This window comes from Taeniopygia guttata, chromosome Z (assembly GCF_048771995.1).
Source record: "Taeniopygia guttata chromosome Z, bTaeGut7.mat, whole genome shotgun sequence".
In the NCBI taxonomy this organism is placed as follows: Eukaryota; Metazoa; Chordata; class Aves; order Passeriformes; family Estrildidae; genus Taeniopygia; species Taeniopygia guttata.
Genome location: NC_133063.1, coordinates 46,805,515 through 46,828,980, shown reverse-complemented (window position 1 = coordinate 46,828,980; position 23,466 = coordinate 46,805,515). Strand labels below are relative to the sequence as shown.

General features: G+C 45.8%; 1 protein-coding gene across 1 annotated transcript; it reads left to right on the top strand.

Annotated features, from left to right (window-relative positions):
• The first annotated feature begins 190 nt into the window (after positions 1-190).
• VCP (valosin containing protein) lies at positions 191-22,931 on the top strand. Its single transcript, XM_030258084.4, has 17 exons — positions 191-359; positions 5,208-5,319; positions 5,704-5,876; positions 7,660-7,802; positions 10,881-11,011; positions 12,693-12,824; positions 13,236-13,338; positions 15,069-15,202; positions 15,473-15,608; positions 16,596-16,708; positions 17,316-17,480; positions 17,587-17,709; positions 18,778-18,990; positions 20,280-20,588; positions 21,446-21,601; positions 21,918-22,072; positions 22,474-22,931. The coding sequence occupies exons 1-17, from the start codon at positions 343-345 to the stop codon at positions 22,577-22,579; spliced, it is 2,421 nt and encodes an 806-aa protein (XP_030113944.1). The 5' UTR covers positions 191-342; the 3' UTR covers positions 22,580-22,931.
• Positions 22,932-23,466: the final 535 nt, after the last annotated feature.

The following is a 23,466-nucleotide window of genomic DNA, read 5'->3' as shown; positions in this document are numbered from 1 at the left end:
GCACTGCGATTGGCTGAGGGAAGTGGCGCCTGGCTGGTGACGATTGGCCAGAGCACACAGAGGGGCACGGCTAAGGCGGAGCCCTCGGTCTCTTTCTCTTTCGCCGTCTCCGATTGGCCGAGACGGCGGCCGGCCGGAATTTCCGATTGGCCGGTGCACGCTGTTGCTAGGCAGGCGAGGCGGTGTGGGCGGGGCTCCCCTCGCCGATGAGTCGGCGCTGAGGCTCAAGCAGCGCGGACGCCCCGAGCCCTCCGCCCGCCGCTCGCGACCCCCGCGACCCTCCGGACCCCCGCCCGCCCGAGGAGCCGCCGCCCGCCGCCCCTCTCCCCTCCCCGCAGCGCCATGGCCTCGGGATCCGAGTAAGTGCGGGCCCCGCCGCTCCCCGCGGCTAGGCCCCGCCGCGGCCTGGGCCCGGTCCGGCCTGCCCGCTTCACCCGGGCGGCCCGCGGGCTCCAGGCAGGCGGAGGCGGCGCCGGAACGGGAATGAGCCGCTTCCCGCCTGCGCCCCGCCGCGGCCGGGCCTGGCCGGGAAGTGTCGAGTCATGGCGGGGGGCGAGGCCGGGCCGGGCCTCTCGCCGTGCCGTCGCCGGGCCTAGGCCGCCCGCCCCGCGGGCCCTGCTCTGCGGAGCGCTTTGTTTCCGCACCCGTCCGGGGCTCCTCCTGCTCGCAGCGGCCCTGGAGCCGCGGCTGGCGAGTGACTCGGCGCTAGCCGAGGCGGACATATTGTGCCGGGCATGGCCGAGGCGGTCGGCGGTGTTTCCGTCTCGGGTGTCTTGCCTCACTCTTGTTGGCTCTGCTCACTTACAGGCTGAGGATCGTCTTCCATGCTCCTCAGGAATGAGTAGCAGTCTCTGCACGCAGCCCACGTGCATTTTGAGCGGAGTAAAATAGAAACCGAAAATAAATTTTCCCAACCCAAGAATACTCAAAGTGACTTTTTGACTTCTCTAGAGGCACTTTTAGTGTCTTTTGGTGTTCTTCGAGTATGTTTTCCTTTTTTTTTTTAACAACTCCTGGAATTTAAACCTGCTTGGCCCTGCGGGGTCAGTTCCACCGAGGTGCGCCAGACGTTCTGTGTCTGCACTGGAAGTAACATTCCCAGATCCCCGTTGGGCAGGTGGATGAGGTTAGCAGTGTTTTTAAAAAGGGATTTCTACTTCAGCAAAGTTTTTCTCACCCACGCAGGAGCCAGGAAAAGTTAGTTTGCAGCTGGAACACAATTACTTTTTAGATGCCATTTTTTTGTCACAACTGCTGGCAGCCATCTTGCTGAACTGAGCTTCAGCATGGCAAGTAGCATTCCAAAAGCTAAGAGAATGTGAGTTTTGAAGGGATCCCTGTTTTCCTCTCCCAGCCTGTCTGAAATAATGTTGAAAACTTGGCTTCTCCAAAATGTGTCTAAAACTCCCCCCATAGTTGTCTTGTTTCAGAGTCTGCAGTCAATACATACATCAGATACTTCACTTGGGGATAAAAACATTTTATGACTTTTTTCCTTTAATACCTGCCTGGGAAAAGCAGTTCAGTCTGTGAATCAGATGTTCAGATTGGTAGGAAATTGCTGACAGGTTTTATCTGGGAAGCGATTTCGCAAGGATGGTGGCAAAAAGTCATGTCAGTGTGCAGAGGAAACGGCTGATTTCACTTTCATTACTGCAGCTGGAATCATTCTGGGAAGTGGCTTTTTCCTAATTTTTAGCACTAACTTGAAGGAACAAGTTGTTTCCTTACTTTAAGTGGGTCTTTGGAGTTTGGTTATAATTTTCAGAAGGATCAATAGTTGGTAATGACTTTCTGTTCTCGTTGTTCATGCCCTACCCTGTGATGCTTCTGGGCATTATTAGTTGCTGAACGAGGGGAGCTCTGACACAGAGAGAAACCACTGACTGGTGTAATTAAGTCCATGAAGCTGTGTCAGGGCAGGTTGAGGTTGGATATCGGGAAAAGCTTTATCCTGAAGGTGGTCGGTCACTGGAACAGGCTCCCCAGGGAAGTGATCACAGCACCAAGCCTGGCAGAGTTCAGAAGGCATTTGGACAATGATCTCAGGTACATGCTGTGATTGTTGCGTATGTCCTATGCAGGGCCAGGAGTTGGGCTTGATAATCCTGATGGGTCCCTTCCAGCTCAGGTTATTCTGTGGTTCTGTAAGTTGCAGAAAGTCCCCCTGGTACTCCAGATGAGGCTGTTGAACTGCATTACTGAGAGAGAAAATGGTTGGCCTGTTAATGGTTGGCCTTTAGGGCTGGTACATATTTGCTTCAGTTTTACAAATGTTGTGCACATTATATACAAGCTTGGCCATTTGCTGTGTTGGTGATTGTGTCCACACTTCTGGCTTCTGTCTAGGGTCAGCATAATAGAGATGTTGAATTACCTTTTAATTCCAAAACAGCTCTAAAGCTACATTTTCTGTTCAGTTTGTCTCTTTTTTAAGTCAGGGAAAGAAAGGAGTGAGAGGGAAAGCGTTTGAGGGAGCTGACAAACTGGGTAGATCAGGGAGGTGGTTTGGAGGATTTCCACCAGGCTGTCTCTGACCAGAAGCTCATCAAGGAGCTTTAAAAATTACCTGTGTTAGCTTTCTGTCCCTGTCCTTTCCCAAAGTTTCCTGGCAGGAGAGAGTCCCAACCCATGCCTTAGGCTTTCCTGCTTGGTATTTTCTGTTTGTGCTCTCCCTCCCACAGATGTTTGAGTTTCTCTGAGCGTGATTGAGGTGCACACATCTCTTTTGCCCTGTTATTTCAGCCGCAGCATGAGGAACCCCTGGAGAGATGCAATGATGGCAAATGGTGATGATAACAATATTGCAAATTGCTGTTGAAAGATGGGTAGTGCTTGTCTGTCTAAACCTTGCCCTTGTCTGTGGGAGAAATAACATCATTTCCCTACCTAGCTGACATGTAATTTTGTGGCATCTTTGTTTTTCCCTGTGCAGACCTGTTAGATCAGAGCACTGAAGCTGACCCTGCACATTCAGCTCCCTGGATGCTCTTTCTTGGACACTTTTAGTCAATTTTTAATGCCTCCAATCCTTTTTGATCTCTCTTAAGTGTATCTGATATTGATCCAGCTCTCAGTTCTCAGAGAACTGTAGGTTCAGTTCTTCCATACTAAAACTTTATTCTCTTACTTAGCAGAACCAAGTGGATTCTTGCTGTGTTCTTCTGCACTGCTGTATGTCAGGAGCTATCCAAACTTTCTCTCCAGTTTTTTGCAGCTTTTGTTTTGTGTAGAGTGTTGCTTGAAAAGCTTCCAGTTGTTACCCAGTTCCTCTAACGTTTGTTTTTGATTTGGTGTTCCAGGCTGGTTTTTTTGGCTGTAATAGCAGCCCCTGCATCCCAAGGGACAGACATTTAGTTTCAGCAACATTTCACGTAGCCAAAGTCTAGCAGTGTTTTCTGATAAAAAGGCCTTGGGATTTGCATCTTGTGTGCATAGGGAGGAGTTACAGTCACACTTTGAATAACCCAAATAACAAATACTGTGTCTCCCTGGTGTCCCTTAGTTGAAATCCTGAAATCTGTTTGCTGGGTTAGTTTCCAGTGGCCAGGAGCTAATGCGGAGGCAAAGTCCTGACAAGTAGGTTGTTGGTTTTTATGCACTGTTTAACTGTAATCTGCCCTGATAATGTATTTGTTTAGTTTATTTATTGCTCTCTCAGTTTTCCTGGAAATTACAGGCTTTTTGGGACTCACAACAAAACCACATTTTTAGAGTGATTGTGGAATTCACAAGCCTTTTCCAGGATGTATCCAGCAGCTTTAATTGTGTCTTTTTTTGCTCAGACAATAGATCTGCAGTATCTTACCTCTTACGCTCTTTAATAAAGAGAGGAAAAGGTAACTTTCAATAGTGCTGGCAGTCCAGGAAAGAAAATGTTTTAAAACTTTTGTTCACTTAAAATGTTGTTGTCTGTGGTTTGCAACATGTTTCCTCTGCTGCCAGTGTTTTAAGGGAAGCTTGAAAACCTTTTGAAAGCAAGCTGGCTGCTCTCATGGGCTTGCTTGGTATTGTTTCCCCTTGTATGTGTCAGAGAAGGGAGGCAACACTGCATAGCCTTTCTTGTAAAAACCTCTGTCTTGAGGTGAGGAGGGACCTGGATAACATCACACCATAGGTATGTCACCCCTCTCTGATGGACTCTAAAAAATGCAGTGAACATGTCAAGAGCTGCCATTTCCACTCATAGATTGGTTTCTTCTTGTCATTCTTGTCTCTAAAGAGATGGAGCCAAAGTTAAGGCTGCTGCCATTGTCCACAAAGCTCCCTACTTTTTGCCAGTGCTTGCTGCTTGCTTAGGTCAGGGGAAGACTTTGTTTTTCTTTATTTTGTTTCAAAATCACGCCAGACCATGCAAGGTTTTCTCTTCTGACCTTAGATGTTAACACAGCCACACACTTGGAGAAAGTAGTCAGCCCACTTGGGGAAGCTATAGCACTCCACCCCTTCTGTGTGTGGCTAGTGGGCAGCTTCCAAGAGCTCTTTACAAATAAGTTGGTTCCAGTTCATATGCTGTCATAGAGTGAATTATTTGCTGTATTAGATTTTAAAGGAGAACAGTTAATCTGCTCTTCTTCCATTTCCTTGATCCGTTTTGTCAAGGGAAGTAAATTATCTTGTGTATTTCTTGTGGCATTATAGGCCAGAGCTGCAGTGACTTTTGTGAAGTTACAGAAAACAGCTAAAAAAACCCCAACACAAAATCATTTTCTATGAGCACTTGAATATTGCTACAGCTTGCTAAGTTTAACAAACAGGCCTTATCAGGCTAAACTCTTAAAACTCTTAGTGTCAGGGTTGCCACAGCATTGTCCTTTAATGCTGCTATTTATCTGGGATTTGACACCAAATAGAGTTAAACTTTTGTTTTGGTGGCAGCAGTTACATGTGATTTCAGATGAGTCTGACTAATTCATTGAGGCAAAACATCTTACAGTCAGCAAGATCTCACTGACCACTTCTTTTCATAGATAGCTTCATAGCTGTATCCATTGGAAGCTCATAGTTACATTTACTGACAGAAAACATCCTCCCTTGAACTCCTGCAACTGGTCCCTGGGAAGTAATGTTCTCCTTTGTGCTACAAAGAAGTAGAGTTTATAAAAGTCAGGACAACAAAGAAACTTGTAAAAAGTGGAGATAAAAACAAGGGGTGGCTGGGCAGGGCCAGTATCCTTCAGGCTCATAAGCTGTGTTTTCTCTCCCAGCTCTAAAGCCGATGACTTATCGACTGCTATTCTGAAGCAGAAGAACAGGCCCAATCGGTTAATTGTTGATGAAGCTATCAATGAAGACAACAGTGTTGTGTCACTGTCCCAGGTGCGTCATCTGTAGAGGCAAAACATTTAATTTGGTAATTTGCAAGCTGTTGCTGTCTATTAACTTGAAATGTAACTTTGCAACATGAGTAGAAGTGTTTGCGTCAGAACGTACAGCTGTTACCACTGAAGGAGGGTTGTCTTGTTTCCTAATACTCCCTCTCAATAAAATGTTTTTTTTTGAGCCTCAGTTTGTAGGATTCAATTTAGCTTGTGCCCTTCCTCTGGTTTCAGGATTAGCTCTATACTACTATAGTAAGAGTATCTGTCCTCTGGATTTAGTATATCACTTCAGGGTGTAATTTCTAAAGTCAAATAACTCTCCCTCAAATTCTTGAATTCCTGCTTTTTTCAAAAGCTTGTTCTAACACTTCGCGGTTTACAGGCAAAGATGGATGAACTGCAGCTGTTCAGAGGAGACACTGTCCTACTAAAAGGAAAGAAAAGGAGAGAAGCAGTCTGCATTGTTCTGTCAGATGATACCTGCTCAGATGAGAAGATTCGCATGAATAGGGTTGTTCGCAACAACCTGAGAGTGCGCCTGGGTGATGTGATCAGGTGAGGACACTGTGTTTCCCGTGGAAGACATTAGCAATCACACATTATCTCATAATATCTGAGCTGCCCTATTGCAAAAACAAGTTAAAACCTGTTAGAAATGAATGCGAGAAAAAAAGTGGAACAGCCTAATAGCAGGACTAAAAATGCCCCAAGGATGTTTATATTCCAATTTTTGTTGTAAAAATCATTATTAAATTGGGAATGCTTAAAAAATGTTGCAGGCATTTTGTTGTGCAGCATTTGCAGGAAGCAGAATCATAAAATGATTTTAATTGGAAGGATCTTAAAAGTAGTAGTAAACATGGAAATATGGATCTCTGCTTCTTACAGGAGACAGGTCCCATTCTGCAATGGGCGCGGGTAGAACAGTAGCACATGAGCATTTCCTGAACATAAAAATGGTAGTTTGCAGGTTTAAATAAGGGAGAGCTAACAGCTTCTCCTCCTCCTGAGCATTGTCTCTGAGAAGCTGAGAGCCTGGTTCTGACACCAGACTTATGAAATGATATCTGTAATAATGTTTAAATACAAAATGTATTTCATACAAACTTAGTAGATGAGAGAAATGAGGCTGTTCCACCCATCCCTCTACCACTAAAAATGCAAGCTTTAAACACCGCTGTAATTGGTTCAGAATGGTGCTTTGTGTGTTTGGATTTAAAGTAAAGATGAATTCTTACTTTAACCTGATGGGAGATTCCTGTTGTAGTCTCTTCTAGTGTGACAGCCCATGCTCTCATCTTCTCTGTTAGTGCTATGTCTGTAGTGGTTCTCAGCTTCCCAAATGTGTTACCTATTGTCTTGATTCATTGCGAGAGCAGGGAATTTTTGCTCACTTGCCCTCAAAGATTTTCTTGCCAATCTTTAACTGCTTATAGTGTTACTGTGTCCTGGTTTCTGCCAAAATCCAGATTAATGTGCTAACACTTCCTGATTGTGGTGTGTCAAATATTTTCATTCTGGGACAGTCTCTCTCCTCTTTTACCCTTTTGCTCTATCCTCTTTGTAGCGCAAGTAGTAAAAGAATCCATTAGGAGTCTGTAATGAAAGTCACATATGAAAAGCTGTGTGCTCAGCTGCAGTTCCATAGGTTCTCTTAGCTGGTGAAGCCAGTTTCTGCCACAGCTGGATACTTTGAGCTGTTGCTACAGTAGCCTGTTTTGCTACATTGCAAAATAATAACTGTAGCACGTATTGAAAAGGGGAAAGAGTTTTCCAGCTTTAACCTACTCATCAGCCCTCACAAAGTGGGACTGACCTACGTATGCCTGTAAAGGTGTTCACCCCCGGTTGGTACTGTGAGAGCCTTTGCTTGGAATGAGTTTTGTCAGCAATAGGGACTCTGGGCACTATAGTGAGAGAGAGGAGGGAAGAAAGTGTTTTCCCCAGCTCACTTTTCCTTGCAGCTGGTTCTCCAGTACCTTGCTGATATAAAAGCTACCTTGTGACTCTCATCAGTCTTTAGACTACATTCGAGATGTGTGAATGTGGAGGGGGTGTCTGTAGAAAAGCAGAAGGGTAGGAAGAAGCTATTAAACTCTCCAGTGGTCTTGGACAGGGCTGAAAGGAGTGAAGGCAAGTGTATGCTGTGAAGACTAGCTTTTGGTGGGTATGATTTTTGCTTTGTCAGCACTGAAATATTTCTGTGTGAGTAGGAAGTCTCACCAGGGCTTTTGATGGTCTTTGGATGTTCTTTCCTGGGAAGGGGCATGTCTTTTCTTGTCCAGGTGTAACACTGAGGTGCAAGTCCAGCTCTAACTGGAGTTTTCTTGTTTTGCAGCATCCAGCCTTGCCCAGATGTGAAATATGGCAAACGTATCCATGTGCTGCCAATTGATGACACGGTAGAAGGGATCACAGGGAATCTGTTTGAGGTCTATCTCAAGCCATACTTCTTGGAAGCTTACAGACCCATCAGGAAAGGTAATAATGCCTGTCATTGAAGTCCTCATGGCTGTAAGTGTGAGCTAGTCCTGAAACTAAATATGGAGAATTTCTAGAAGCTTGTATAGATCTCCATGCAGCATTACACCAGCATCTGTCGGGAGAGACTTTACTAATGGTGATTTAAATTTTCCATAATCTTCAGAAGGAGTGATTGCTGCTGCTGACTGGCAGAGCAATTTGGTAGTTCTGCATTTTTTTTAGCTATATGAGATGAGAGAACATCAGAAAGGCTTAGGTGGAACTTGGGAGAAAATCTCATTCATCTAAGTCGCTGCCATGTGATGTAATTGGTGAGTTGCCTGCATATTAATCAGTTGGTTTGGTTTATGTTGTGCTTATCCTGTTTCATCAGGATTCATCACATTACCTTCATTCATGTGGTAATTGAAAGGGAGTCAGGTTCAGATCCCCACATCTGGAGTGGTGGAGTCAGCTGCTGTAAGGTGCTGGATGTGGCGATGTGAATATAGCTGCCACAGAAGTGATCATATGAGCATTATGTAACAATTAGAATAATGCAATTTAGTTAATTTCCTACTCTCACCTAAAATCAAATCACCTTGACCCATACACTGGGCTTTTCCATCCTCCATATCACCCACAAAGTGCACCCAGGTCCTTGAGGAAAAGCAGAACAATGTGTGGAAAAGCAGAACCATGCATGGGTTTGCCTTTGCCAGAGGCAGCAGTGACCCAGACTGTTTATCACAGCATATTTTTTATGTACACTACAGGAACTTTATCTCCTTCTACAGTATGTAAAAGTGTTGGTTGGGGAGGGGCAGCTTTTGCTAAATGTGTGTCCCAAAGTTTGCTGGTTGCATCAGCCTTTGCTTTCCCATATAGTCATGAGCAGTCCATTGCATCATTTGGTTTTCCAGAAGCGGGTGAATGATAGGGAATGCAATACACCCTCTGAAAACCATGCTTTGCCTGTCCCTGGGAATGGAGTAGCCTCAGTACCTGATATTTTGTCATCAGATCTGAAGACTTTTTTCCTCTTAGAGTATGGAATAATATGGAACAGGCTTCCAATGTACTGGGCAAGGTCCCAGCACCTTGCAGTGATTTGTGTCTCTCTGGAGCTGCCAGCATGACAGCACAACTTTTTCCACATATTTACTAGTTTTTCAGGATTCTACACTTGTTCAGGAGTGAAATTTCAAAATGTTTCAGGTAGTCACTGGCCTGGACACTTTCCCCTCTGGGTCATGTTCTTAAATATACTAACCGTAAGCAAGACCTGAATCACATTCAACGACGTGCTGTTTCACAGCACCAGGCTTGCCAGGATTCCAGAATCATTTGGACGATACCCTCAGGCACATGATGTGGTCCTTGGGGCTGTCCTGTGCAGGATCAGGAGTTGGACTCAGTGATCCCCATGGGTCCCTTCCAACTCAGGAAATTCTGTGATAAGAACCAGGCTGGCTTCAGATGTATTGAAAGGATATTAAAAATCTTTAAAATGCTCAAATGCTATTGTAATCAGCCTGGCTTTGGAGGACAACGGGAAGGAAGACCTCAGGAGGGAGATGTAGGAGAGGTGCAGTTACCAGTGGTTCCCAGTGGATGGCTCCCGAAGTACAGAGCAGATGGCAGTGCTCAGTTCACTCCTCCGATTCATCTCAGGACCAGCGGCTCCATCTAGTCATAAGCCACTGCTGCAAAGATCCAACACAAAGATCACGTTAGCCCAGGCAGCAAGGACAATAAACCTCACTATAGGGGACACTCCTACACCGAGTGAGGTGTTAAAAAGACACCCTGAGAACAAGCATGAATAAACACCATCCCCAGCTAATATTATATATGGAATACTTATAACAAATTTGGCTTAACATGTTCTGATCAGATCTGTTATTAGGCCAACCCTTTCTCCCCTGTGTTGACTACCAAGAAGGACTGTTGTCCTTTGATCCCAGCATGTTACTAAATATCAGACAGCTACTCATTCCCCAGCTAGCCGTGGGATGGAAAGCAGATCAGGAAAAAGGTAAAACTTGCGAGTTAAGCATATTTTAGTAATTGAATCAAAGTAAAGTATAATAATAGTAATGGAAAAGACAGGGGATGAAACCCAAAAAGACAGGTGTTGCATGACACCCGAGACAGTTGCTCACCACCTGCTGAATGATGCCCAGCCTGTCCCTCATCAGTGTGTGATGACTTTTTTGCACTGTGCGTGGTGTTCTATAGCCTACAATATCCATTTGGACAGTTTGGGTCAGCTCTCCTGGCCATACTCCCACCTGGTTTCTTGGGCACCTGCTCGTGGCAGAGCATGGGAAGCTGACCAGTGCTTAAGTTAGGGTAAGCACTGCTGAGCAACAGCTGAAACATCAGTGTGTTATCAACATCACTCTCAACTGAATCCAAATCACAACACTGAACCAGCTACTGGGGAGAACATGAACTCTACCCCAGATGAAACCAAGACATGTATACCAGCTGGCACTGTGTCTAAATTCACTTTTTCAGAGTAATTTAAGGAATAACCGGGAGAGTGAGTAGAAGACCAAGCACACTTTTGGGGTTGTGTTCATGACATTTCTGCCGTATCATAGATGAAAGTATACTATAGGCACAAGTTGAAGTTAGGCAGGGTCTGTAGCCCAGTGCAGCCAGGAGTCACAGTGCAGTGTTATATATTGTTCTTTTTCTGGAAATAAACAGTTATAACTAGTATCAACCAGTTACAATAAATTCAGAATTAATTTTATTGCATTAGGGCTTTTTGCCTGTTCTAAAAATGTTAAATTGAGACTAAATGGAAGAAACCTGTGATTTCTTGCCTTTGTGTTTTGTATTTGGGCAGGGTGTTCTTTTCTATTGTTTCCTGTTTTTTAGTGGATGAAATTTGAGAACTGAAACAGTGCTCAGGCTGTTGAAATGGATACAGCTCTTGAGTTTAACATGCAAAACAGTGTCATAAATGCCACAGTGTCTGCCTGTGTGACTGACTTCCTTATACTCTGGGGCTGCTGATCTTACAGGGGTTGACATTTTGCAGATGTGGGTTGGAAGAGGCCACTGATGTGTGGGGTTTTACAGGTGACATCTTCTTGGTGCGTGGAGGGATGCGTGCAGTGGAGTTCAAAGTGGTGGAGACAGATCCAAGCCCGTACTGCATAGTGGCTCCAGACACAGTGATCCATTGTGAGGGAGAGCCCATCAAACGGGAGGTGAGCTGAACCCTACCATGTGGCTATCCTGCTGGATCTCCTCTGTCCAAAGCCTGTTTCTGGGACAGTCCTTGAGGGCAGCAGTGTTTGCAGTTCCTGTTTTGACATTTTATCTACTGAATGTAATGGTCAGAAACTCTGGTTTCAGGACATGTGCTGCTGCTGAAGGTAGTCAGAGAAAGGTACTTCCAGTGTCTTCCTCATATGCTGAAAACACAAGGGGATAGGTTTGCTGATGAGATGCCATGCTTTGGCAGCAGCTGTTTTGCATCTGCTTCCAGATATTTCACACTATGCTTGGATGCATCTTTTGATTCCAGTGTTCCCTTGATCCATAGCAGAGAGAGCTTACAGTGGTGCTAAATTTCATGCCATGTGAAAAGAAAGTAATAGGCACTCTTTCCGAGAGAAATTTGAAATTCTCAAATGGTTTACATTAAAACAATAAAAATTCCCCAGTTCATTAACATGTCTAGCCTTGAGTTTGTAATCTTGTGGCTGCCTGAGGGGCTTGTCTGACAAGTTTTTGCAACCTCACTGTAGAGAGTAGGAAATCTGAGGGAAATGAGCTGAGGTGGGTGCGTACTTCATAGAATAAGTACCTTTTCCTGCCTGCAAATAGCGTGAGTGCTGGTTTGTTGTTAGCTGCCTTCTGAAAAACACCTCTGTGACCCTTGTGAGACTGCACCTGGGCACTCCATGCATCCTACTTGGCCTCTTCAGGCCACAGCAGAGATAGACAGGAGTGAGTTCAGCCTAGGCCACAAAAATTATGAGGAGCTGATGGTCAAGAATGAGGGAAGAGGGACTGGTATCATGGGATAATGCAGCCTGGAGAAGGGAAGGCAAAGACCTACTGGCAACTGCCTGATGCGAAGGGATAGATGACCAGACGTCTGAGAGCTGTGTCCAGGGACATGACTGGATGCACTAGCATAAGCTGGATCAAGGGAAATTTCCAGTAGATACTTGGAAAAATGTTTCCCCCAGTCCTGGAGCGGAGCCCAGAGAGGGCAGAAGTCTCCAAAATTGAGACCTTCAGTGCTTGTTAGGTCCAGCCCTTGAGTGACCTGCTTGAGGCAGGTGGGACTTGAGCTGAGCCTCTCTGAGATTTTAGGCTATGTTATTTTAGTGCAGACTAAATAACTGAGGCCAGTAAAGGTTTGGACAGGTGGGTGGATAGATACTGAGAAGGAAGAGTTGGTTGACTGTTCTTATCCATATGTCTAGACCTTAACATTCTCTGCTAATTGGAGTCAGTCTCAAAAGGTAACACTGCACCTGAGTAACTGGCAGTTAGAATATGCCAAATAGGTAGATAGCATTTACTCTAAGGAGTAAGTATATTTTAAACTGACATTGTCTCTTGTTACTTCCATTAGCCCCATCAAAGAGTCACAGAGCTTGTTTTGTGTTAGGGTCTGTAGGAAGCCTGGCAGCAGAGGCTGTCATTCCAGTGGTGGTCTTCAGTGAAGTCTGAGTATGTGCAGGCAATTCTCTTTATATGTCTGGGAAGACATAGCTAAGAATAATTATAGAAGACATCAGGAAGGCTTGAAAGGAAGAATCTCAAGACAGGCAAGAAATTTCTAAAAAGCCATATTCCTGTCTTCTGGAGACTGGGAGGGGTTGTTGAACTATTGTTTTCACTCAGATGTTTGATGTATTTCCTTCCGGGTAGGATGAAGAGGAGTCGCTGAATGAGGTGGGCTATGATGACATTGGTGGCTGCCGGAAGCAGCTGGCTCAAATCAAAGAAATGGTGGAACTTCCCCTCCGACACCCTGCTCTCTTCAAGGCCATAGGGGTGAAGGTATGTCTGGTGCAGGTGGATAAGTGGGCTTGCCCTGGGAGATGTCTCTCCACAACAGAGATTTAGGAGGTATTGGAGAGGGGAATAAATAATTTGTGGTGTAGGTTTTTGGGGTTTTTCTAATGTTAGTCTTCAGAAGGTATTTGTTTACGTGTTCTGGACACAGACTGAAACACCAGCAGCTTGTAAAGCAGAGTGATGCTTTGAATCAGCACTGCCAGTTACTGGCAAGGTTTTTGTTGTGTGTTGTGTGAAGTAGTAAAGGGTGTTGGTAGCAGTGCTGACATGGCAGCTGTTGCATGAGTTTGCATCACAATTTCAGACTGGCATTATCAAATGCTTACAAATTCACTGTGAAGCTGCTTAAGCACATAGATACTCACAAACTAAGTCCCTTGTCTTTGTCCTCAGCCTCCACGTGGGATCCTGCTGTATGGTCCTCCTGGCACTGGTAAAACACTGATTGCCCGAGCAGTGGCCAACGAAACAGGGGCATTCTTCTTCCTGATCAATGGTAAGTTTTGTGGCTGCTTTGGCCCCAGGTCTGCTGTGTGCTCACTTGTCCATCTTATGGTAAGGAATGGTGTTAATAGGGCTTGTAGAGCCATATTATCTTCCTGACATCCTTCCTTACCTCTTTCAAGCATGCCTCTGGGGACACTTGGAAGCCCTTTGTGTGGAAGTATCTGTAGTGAAGCTTCCTGAAGCTCGATTGTGTTTTAGCAGAGTGCTTGGAAGATTGTGCTGAGACACAGGGGTTTGGTGTCTGTCTGTCCATTTTTGTTGCTGAAGGCAGAACTGACTGGGCTTCTGGCTTTGCTCCCACCATGTTCTATTCAGAAAAGAAGCTGCTGCTGTGGATTCCTCTTTCCCTCAAGTAAAGCACAAAGTACGCTTTTGTTTCACAGTACTTTGGAAGGAACTTCCCTGAAAACTGTGAGATCCTTTGGACTTAGCTACAAGCGACAGAACTCCTGTTGATAAGTCTCACCTTAGCAGTTGAGGTGGCTACTAGTTGATACTTAGTAAGGACCAGATTCTGAATTTTCCATACTGCTTTTCTGTCTGATTTTAGTTGGTGCTGGAATAAGAGAATATTTTTGCTGAAGGAGTGCAGCTTTTCTTCTCCGGTTTCAATCATGTGACAGCGAAAGTGAAGGACAGTATAACACAGCATAGCAGTGACTGGCAGTAGGATTAGGGACTTGCTTTTATCTCAAGAAAGTGGATGTAAACGGGCTAATTTTAGGCACATGTCACCCTGTCATATACTTCCTCAAGTGTGTGGAAGCTGTCACTGAGTGCTAAGGCTCCAGCCGTTTCTTTAGATGCTTGTACATCTATTGCATAATAAAAATAACTCTGTCAGAGTTAGCGATGCATTCACTGCCTGCTGGCCCCAGTCCGGAGCTGCAGGCAGCGTTGCAGACAGAGCTGATAAGAACTGATGAGTTACCTGTAATGAAATATTCAAAGCACCTGCCCACACCTGTGTCTCTGCAGCTGGCAGCTGTCTGTACCTGAGGGTCAGGTTTATTTTTCTTGGATCCTTCAGAAGCATGTTTTCCTTTCATTACCACTGCCATCAGCATGATATCAAAATCTGTAAAAACAGAATAAATCTCTAAACCTGCAATAGTGTTCAGCAGTTGTAGATGTCAGGAGAATGCTGTCCATCCATTTGGGATGAGTGTGCTTGCACTATTCAATTTTGTATTTAACCTTTGAGAGGAGATGGGGGTTGTGCCTTTGCTTGTTTGTAGTTGGTTTTCTTGACTTTTTGGAACTAATTTATAGGATCATATAGGGGTAAATATATACATGTGTCATGTAAACTACAGATGGCTTCACAGAGCTTTTTCCTTCCCTATCCTGGTAATTCATCACCTTATAATTTGATTGCTTCTCTTGCAAGCTAGGACTGGCATTAACTGTGTGTGGTGGCACATTACAGAGAAGCTCACCAAGTGTGAAATAGGGTAAGGAAAGAGGCAGCTAAAGGTAGCTCATTGTCTAGTGCTGCATTCTCTTAGAGTAAACTGGAAACACCAAAATAATGATAGAAACTAATTCTGCATGCTGGTCTTGTCTTTCAGCTGCAGATTTAGTGAATTTGATTGATAGTATTTGCTTTGGCTTGAACTATAGCTTGTCCCATGTGGATGTTGTACTAAAAATATTCAGCTGCGTGTTTTTGGGGCTAGCTGCCTCTCTTCTGAGTGGCACAGCATTGCTATTTTTTAGGTCCTGAGATCATGAGCAAGCTGGCTGGTGAGTCTGAGAGCAACCTGAGGAAAGCCTTTGAAGAAGCAGAGAAGAATGCTCCTGCCATCATCTTCATTGATGAATTGGATGCCATTGCTCCTAAGAGAGAGAAGGTAAAGAGAGCCTGTAGGAGGTAAATTAGCATGTCTTTTGTTTTGTAGCAGCTGGCATGAGTCCCTGCATTTCACTATAGAGTAAAGCAGCATTTCTTTAACACCTGAATTCAGTTGGACGCCTGGAGGGTTAGATACAGTTCTTGACATTTGTTGCCATGTTGTGCGCGGCTGTTGTATCTCCTGGCTCAGATACGGCACTGGCTGCCATGCTGGCTGCCGTGCTCTTTGTAGAGCTGTTGGTATCAGTGCTCCTTTGTGTCCCTGCAGACACATGGGGAGGTGGAGCGTCGCATCGTGTCTCAGCTGCTGACCCTCATGGACGGGCTGAAGCAGAGGGCACATGTGATCGTGATGGCGGCCACCAACAGACCCAACAGCATCGACCCAGCGCTCCGGCGATTTGGTAACCGCCCCGGCCTTCTCTTCCCTGTGTGTCACACACTTTGTGACAGGCCATGCTTCAGGGGCCCCATAAGGGCCCTCCTTTGAGCAGAAAGTCATGCTGAACATGTATTACATAAAGTATTGACTTGTCTCCAGCTCCTTGCTAGAAATTATTTTCTGGGCTTGAAGCCTTTGATGTCATTTTCTATGCCATGTTAGGTGAGAATGTGTAGAAATAATACTTGGAAGTGGGAAAACTGTGCTAGCTTTAGGTGAAGCTATTTCAGGACACACTTAAGGAGGAAATGCCTAAGGGGATGTTCATGCATTAGATTGCAGAAGGCTTTGAATTACCCGATTTGGGTTTCTTTTATTAATGAACAGTACAGTAATTTTGGAGACTCAGGTTTCCAAAACATGAATGTCTGGTGTATGACCAGCTGGTAGAGTCTGTAATAGCAAAACTGTCAAGTGTGCAGGGGGGATTGGCCTCTTAAATGTGTAGTGAGCCACTTGAAAGCACAGCTGTGGCTGGAGGAAAAATAGAGGTGTACATATCTTAGTGAATATTGCAGTGGTGCCCTGTTTTCCTCATGTGTATCACCCCTTGGATAATGCTGTGAAGGTTCTAAAAAATTAAAGCAGTGTTTTTACTCTTGTGATAAGGACAGAAAGGTAGAAATAAACAAAAATGTCTCATGGTATGTTGGTTCAGTGAAGCCTATTTTCTCAAAAATGCTCAGAAAAAGTTACTAAATGTGCAATCTTCTGTGCTGTATAATCCCAAGTTAGTCCTACAGTAGTCTCACTTTCCCTAAATGCCTAATGCCTTTCCTTCTTTTCTGATCTGTCTCTTCTACCGTGCTGGCAGATGTTGCAGGCAAGCCCAAAACCATGTCGTTTTCTGATATTTTGTGGAGAACATTTGTTCAGTCAGAGAAAGGCAGCAGCTGCAGCTCCTGTGGTGTACAGGATCAGCAGCTCAGTGTGTGCTTGTACTCCCCAGGTCGTTTTGACAGAGAGGTAGATATTGGTATCCCTGATGCCACTGGGCGCCTGGAGATCCTGCAGATTCACACAAAAAATATGAAGTTGGCTGATGATGTGGATCTGGAGCAGGTGAGTATTGTGCCGTTAGGAAAGCTTGTCTCATTCCCAGTGCTCTGTTTCGTAGTGGAAGAATTGTTAAGGCTTGATTTTACAAGTGCAGTGGCTTGATTTTTCAGGACAGCCTGGAGCTGCATGAAAGGGGGATCTCTGGGATTCCTTCTGACCAGTTTACCAGTGACCAAAAGTCCTCGCTCACTGGTTAGGAATGGTACAGCTAAGTGAAACAAATGTATATCATTCCAATCTGGAAGGGCCTTGTCACTGTTGTCCTGGATTTGTTGCTGTGTCATTGCCTTTGAAAGTACAGCAGCCCTGAAAAAGCTCACACACAGCTGGATGAGCATGGTGGTGTCACTGCACCACCTGTAAGCTGGATGGTTCCTGTCATCTCTGTCCTGAAAGAAGAACTGCAGTCCTCAGGGTTACCTTTCTAAATTCCAGATGCAGATTGGATCGCTAGTAGGCAGGAGAAGGCACAGTGTCTTCGTCTGAGTGTTAGCACTTGTCTTGAATGTGCAGCAAAGCCCTGGTGTGGCTTTCCTTCCCAGTGAGGGATCAGAGCATGTGTTGCCCTTGCTTGTATCGCTGTGAGTCATGGTCAGTGCTCTGCTTTCAGGTGGCAAACGAGACCCATGGCCATGTTGGTGCTGACTTGGCTGCTCTTTGCTCAGAAGCTGCTCTTCAGGCGATCAGAAAGAAGATGGATCTCATAGACCTGGAAGATGAAACCATCGATGCTGAAGTGATGAACTCTCTGGCAGTGACCATGGATGACTTCAGGGTAATGCAGGAGTGCCCCATATTCTTCTGGGTGAAATTAATTGCTTCTCTGAAGCAAAAGAATGTAACATTTAGAATTCATATAATACTGTTTCTTCTAACAACAGTGGGCTCTGAGCCAGAGCAACCCTTCTGCTCTTCGGGAGACTGTGGTGGAGGTGCCACAAGTTACCTGGGAAGATATTGGTGGCTTAGAGGATGTAAAGAGGGAACTCCAGGAGCTTGTACAGGTAAGGCTTTACAACAGAGTTTTTTGCTTAGCCAGCTTAAAAATATAATAATAAAATCTAGAATATCTTTAGTTTCCTGTTTGGGCTGCAAACAGAGTATATGTAGAGGCTTTATGGCATCTACTTGTAATGGGCTGTAAATACCATGCTGTTCCATCTTAAGTGAACTTGGAGAGGAAGGCATTAGGAAGCAGCATTATGTTCTGCTGAGCTGAGTCTGCTGTGGCATTTTATGTGGGTGTTGTGCAACATGCAGAAACAGCCACAGTTCTGCCTCTTAAGTGGAGACCAGCAGTAGGACCACTGCTGAGAATCATCCTGCATTGTAGCTTTATCTGCTGGGCAGTGGATGAAGGTGCTCATATAGAGAGCTTCTGAAGGGCTCCCCATCAGCCTTAGCACAGGGACAGGTGAGAAGTAATTGTGAAGCCCTCTACAAATGGGAGTAGGACAAAATGTTGCAAATGATCTGTGGAAACTCCAAGTGTCTGCATTGGTATGGGTTGGATTGGGTACATTCCTGCTTTCAGCTGGCGCTGTAGAAACATCCTGTCTGTGAATAAAAGAATCTAAATTTTTAGTCTAACTTTCTGATGTTAAAATCATCACCTGTCTTGTATGTGACCTCGTTGCTGAGGATAAAGGCTCACATCAATACACCTTGCTGTCTCTGGAGAGTAGAGCAAATAGATTAGGTAATGAGCTGTTCCCTTTTGCTTCTGCAGGGCAGAGTGAAGCTGAGGTTAAGTGTGCTGGAAAGTACTTTGGTACTTGGGAAAGTACTGAACTAACCTAAAGATAAATGGGTCGTTTTATCCACCTTTCCGAGCCAGTGTCCACTTAAAAACTGCAGTGGCACCTGGCAGCATCTTGTGTTTAATCCGCCAGAAATCTCAGGTAGTTATTTTGGTAGAACCAAAACTGACTCAGAGGAATGTGTCTCTTCCCATGGCAGACGACTTGGATTGGATGATCTTTTGAAGGTCCCTTCCTGTCCAAACCATTCTGTACTTCCAAGATAGCCTGTTGTGGCTCATCATGAGAGGTTTTTGTTTTGTTCTCTTTCAGTATCCTGTGGAGCACCCAGACAAGTTCCTCAAATTTGGCATGACCCCATCAAAAGGGGTTCTCTTCTATGGGCCACCTGGCTGTGGTAAGACACTGCTGGCCAAAGCCATTGCCAACGAATGCCAGGCAAACTTCATTTCCATCAAGGGGCCGGAATTGCTCACCATGTGGTTTGGTGAGTCTGAAGCCAACGTACGCGAGATCTTTGACAAGGTAAGTGTTTCTCCTACTCTCTGTACTGTCTTTGTGCTGAGGTATCCCCAGAACTTTGTCTCCACTGCATCTGTCTTACTGGTTCTTCTTTGTGTCTTTTGTGTTTTCCCCACTTGCACTGGGAGCAGGAGTTCTTTCCTGGTATTGGAATTAATCCTCTTCAGCAACATAGCTGTTGAAACTCTCTTCCCTGACTGCAGTTGGCATCTGTCGGTAGACGATGATAAATTCCCCAGTGCCTTTGGCAGAGGCTATGGTTGGGAGGGCACATGTACACTTCACATCCCCGGAAACTTCGTTTAACACTTCATTAACTGTCATCATCTACAGATCTTCAGAATGTCCTATGGGTTCTTGTCCTACAATATACACAGTTTAGAAAGGAGCTCACTCCTTGCTTGCTTGTCCCATAGTGTCATTTCCTGTCTCAGAAGATGTCTGCATGGATTATCCTGTGAATCCTTGCTCTTTGGTGAGGTACAGTGCTATTAGAAAAACATTGGCAGGAAAATGGAGAAAAATTTAGGTGGGAAGGAACCTAGAGGCTGTCTAGTTCAGCTATTTGTCCAGAATAGGGAGGTAACTTTGAAATTTCATCAGCTCAGTGCATTGAGTTCTGGACATCTGTGAAGGGTGGAGAATCCCTGATCTCTCTGAGTCTGTGTGTTGGTGTTGGAGCACTCTCATTGTGAACGATTTCTTCCTTATTTCTTACTGGGATTTTCTCAGCTGCTCACAGCTGTATCTCCAGGTCAAGAGGCTCCCAACACCCTCCAGGGTAGGGGCTGGAGAGGTGTGCATGAGTGAGGGCTGCAGCAGGCACCTCCTTGTGCCTGTGGTCTTTCCTCCTTTCACTGCACACTGTGTAGAAAGATCCAGCTCCCTAGAACTATGCATTAGGTAGCTGAAGACAACAGTTGGATTTCTCCTTTCCATTGGATATATCTCACCTGCTTCAGTGCCTGAATAACCAGTTGACATCTTCAGATCTTGTAGGGAGAGTTCTAGCAAAATGGCTCAGCTTTTCACTCTAGGCATTGGAGTTACTGCTTTTCTGCTTGGTTCACAATGTTCCCACTTAAGGGAAATTCAACTTGTTGTTCAGGAGAATTTAATGGAGGGTTTGTGTGGCAAGAGACTGTTCTGGAGCAGCTCTTCCAAGCTCTCCTTGTGAAGAGCTTCTGGTATTTCTGAGCTGTGTTAATGGTGAGGAAGGCTTAGTGTGAAGTCAGCATACTCCTTGATGGGCAGTATTAGCATGTAATAATGGTGCCCACTGCTTTTTACAGGCTCGCCAAGCAGCCCCATGTGTGCTCTTCTTTGATGAGCTGGACTCGATCGCCAAGGCCCGAGGTGGGAATATCGGCGATGGTGGTGGTGCTGCAGATCGTGTCATCAACCAGATCCTGACTGAGATGGATGGCATGTCCACCAAGAAAAATGTCTTCATCATCGGTGCCACCAACAGGCCAGACATCATTGACCCAGCCATCCTGCGCCCTGGCCGCCTGGATCAGCTCATCTACATCCCCCTGCCCGATGAGAAGTCCAGGGTTGCAATCCTTAAAGCCAATCTGAGGAAATCACCAGTTGCAAAGGTAGAATCTGCACCCTGACTACTTCTGGCTTGAATTTGCTGTGTGCTGCTTGTGTTCTTCACAAGCTGTGGCAATCACAGAGGTCTGGAGGCTCATCTGTGTAGTAGAATTGGAGAGGAAGCTGGAGCTCTGAGGTTTGATGTCAGCAAAGACAGAAATTAGTCTGCAGGCACAGCAGCTCTTTGTCACATAATGGGGTTCTGCTCATGCTGCAGGATCAGAAAAGCCTATTTTGGTGAGATGGAAAAGATTCCTGCACTCTGGGAAAAAAATAAGTCTAGAACACACAAGTGTGAAATATGAATTGAAGAGGAGCTGTTACATTGAGTTGTTGCTGAACCCTGTCATAGGCAAGAGCTGTGTCCCTTGCCTGGGGAGAGGCAATAATGCAGCTGAGAGTTAATCAAAGAAAAACAGACATGAAGTGGGAGCCCCAACTTTTTTATGTCAAGCTTACCTACTTAGTTTCAAAGGAGATTGCAGTAATACTCTCTCAACTGAGGGGGAGGAGAGGAGAAGGTCAGCTGTCTTGGTCTGCTTGTGCCCCATCTCTATTTCCAGTCTGATGGTGTTCGCTTGACTCCTCGTGCTGAGACCTGAGCAAGTCATACCCTAAGTCTGTAAGTGCAGAGGCATTTACAAGCACTTTGTGAATTCTTGGTGGGTGTGAGGAGTGTAGCCTGTTTTCGTATGTGGTTAATTTTTCCTGAAAATGAGAATCTCAACAGCTGATCTTTCCAAAATTGGCTACTGTTAAGGCAGCACCTTGATACCCTGTGATCTAAAGACACCTCTCTGTCACTTGAGGATATAAGGTGTAAAGGAACGGCCTCTCTTCCTTTTATATTTTTCTCTAGGATGTTGACCTGGATTTCCTGGCAAAGATGACCAATGGCTTCTCAGGGGCTGACCTGACAGAAATTTGCCAGCGTGCCTGCAAACTGGCCATCCGCGAATCCATCGAGAGTGAGATCAGGCGAGAGCGTGAGAGGCAAACCAACCCTTCTGCCATGGTGAGTGGTGTACTGAGCTCTCCCTACCCACATGTGTGAGGTGTTCCTCTGTCATCCTCGGGGATGAGTGGGCTCTTGTGCAGAGCGTGGAGCTGGAGCACTTTGTTCTCTTCTTGTGGGAGGTTGACTCTCCTGGGATGCCTCATGGTCAGCATTGCTCAGGAGGTGCCTTCTACAGCCCTGACTCATGCACACCTCTCCAGCCCCCGCCTTGCAGGGTGTTGGGAGCCTCCAAGCCTGGTGGGAAGCTGTAAGCAGCTGTTGGGCCCGTGGAGTTTGGGCACACAACTCACCCAGTCCCTCTGTCCTGCTGCAGGAGGTGGAGGAGGATGATCCAGTTCCTGAGATCCGCAGAGATCACTTTGAGGAGGCCATGCGCTTTGCTCGCCGCTCTGTCAGTGACAACGACATCAGGAAATATGAGATGTTTGCACAGACCCTACAGCAGAGCCGTGGCTTTGGCAGTTTCAGGTACCTGTGGGGTGCAAGGGCTGTGCAGTGTGGCTCAGCCAGGCCTCAAGCACAGCACTGGGGCAGCTTTCTGATGGGTTCTGAGCAACAAGCCTCTTTTGCACTGCACATTCCCATTCAGCCTTGAGCATAGAGCACCATAACACAGCATGGTGGGTGTGGGTTGTGCTGCAGGTTGGTTGTAGCTGCACTGCTGGTGCACCTGAAGTCTCTTTTTTCCTTTACCTCAAGTGATAGCCAGGAGCCATGAGTCATTTGACCTTCCCTAAGGCTTCATCCCATTCCTTCTTGCCCATCCTAGTTGTCACTGGAGGTTGATGCAGAGGGAGGGGATGGTGCTAAGCTGCAAGGAGGCTTTTGAGCAGCTTCTCTTCTCTCCTGTCCTGCACTGCTGCATGTAGGTTCCCATCAGGCAACCAGGGCGGCGCTGGTCCAAGCCAAGGCACAGGAGGTGGCAGCGGGGGCAACGTGTACAGCGAAGACAATGACGACGATCTCTACGGTTAACTCGCTGTCCTCAGTGGACCAAACTCCACATCAGGCCACGTTGTACAGGATAAAATCCGATGTTCAGTGGACTCTTGGCTTCTTCATTCCTCAGTCAGAACAGTGTAGCTGCACGTCAGACTTTTTACAGGGAATGTTTTCTGCAAACACAAATCCACAGTGGTGTTCAGTTGGGAGGCAGACAGTGAATTAACAAGGAGGGGAACTGACTTAATTTCTGAGAAATTTCTGTTCTAGTTTATGTGGCAGAATCAGCAGCTTTAGCAAGGGTACAACGCTAGCCTGTATTAAAAAAAAATAAAACCCCACAAAAAATAATAAAAAAAATTAATAAAAATCACACAAAACTCTAGCAAGGTCCTGGCAGTTCCTTTGTGTGGTGCTGGCGCTGTCTAAACCTGTGTCTGGTGCTAGGGGAGCACTCCTTGCTCTGGTGGAGCCCATCTGTGTGTGTGTGTTCCCCTGCTGTGGACAGGACTGCTCTTCATGCTTAACACCTCTTATCTCTGTTAATGGAAGAAAAGGATTTGGCAGTGTCTTTGCCTTGCCCTGGCTTGGCAGGAAGGGCCTGGCAGCAGGTACCTGCTGTTACTCTTCCGAGGCTAGCCATGAGCTATCAGGTCTCTTGCTGCTGTGGCTCTGCAGCAAAGGATCTCTCCACGAATCCCTGTCTCATCCAGACACTTGGGGCACTCAGGGTGTCTGGGGTTGTGGCACAGTGTGACACCACTGTGGTGGGGGAGAGAGGACCTTGAACACATTCCATGTATCCCATTTTCTGATGCTTGTCTTGGATCTCTGTTGGAAAGCTGGCTTTGTGCTGTGAGCCAGACTCAGTAGTTGGGTTCTGATCGTGGTTTTATTTCCTTTTTCCTTTTCTGCCTCCC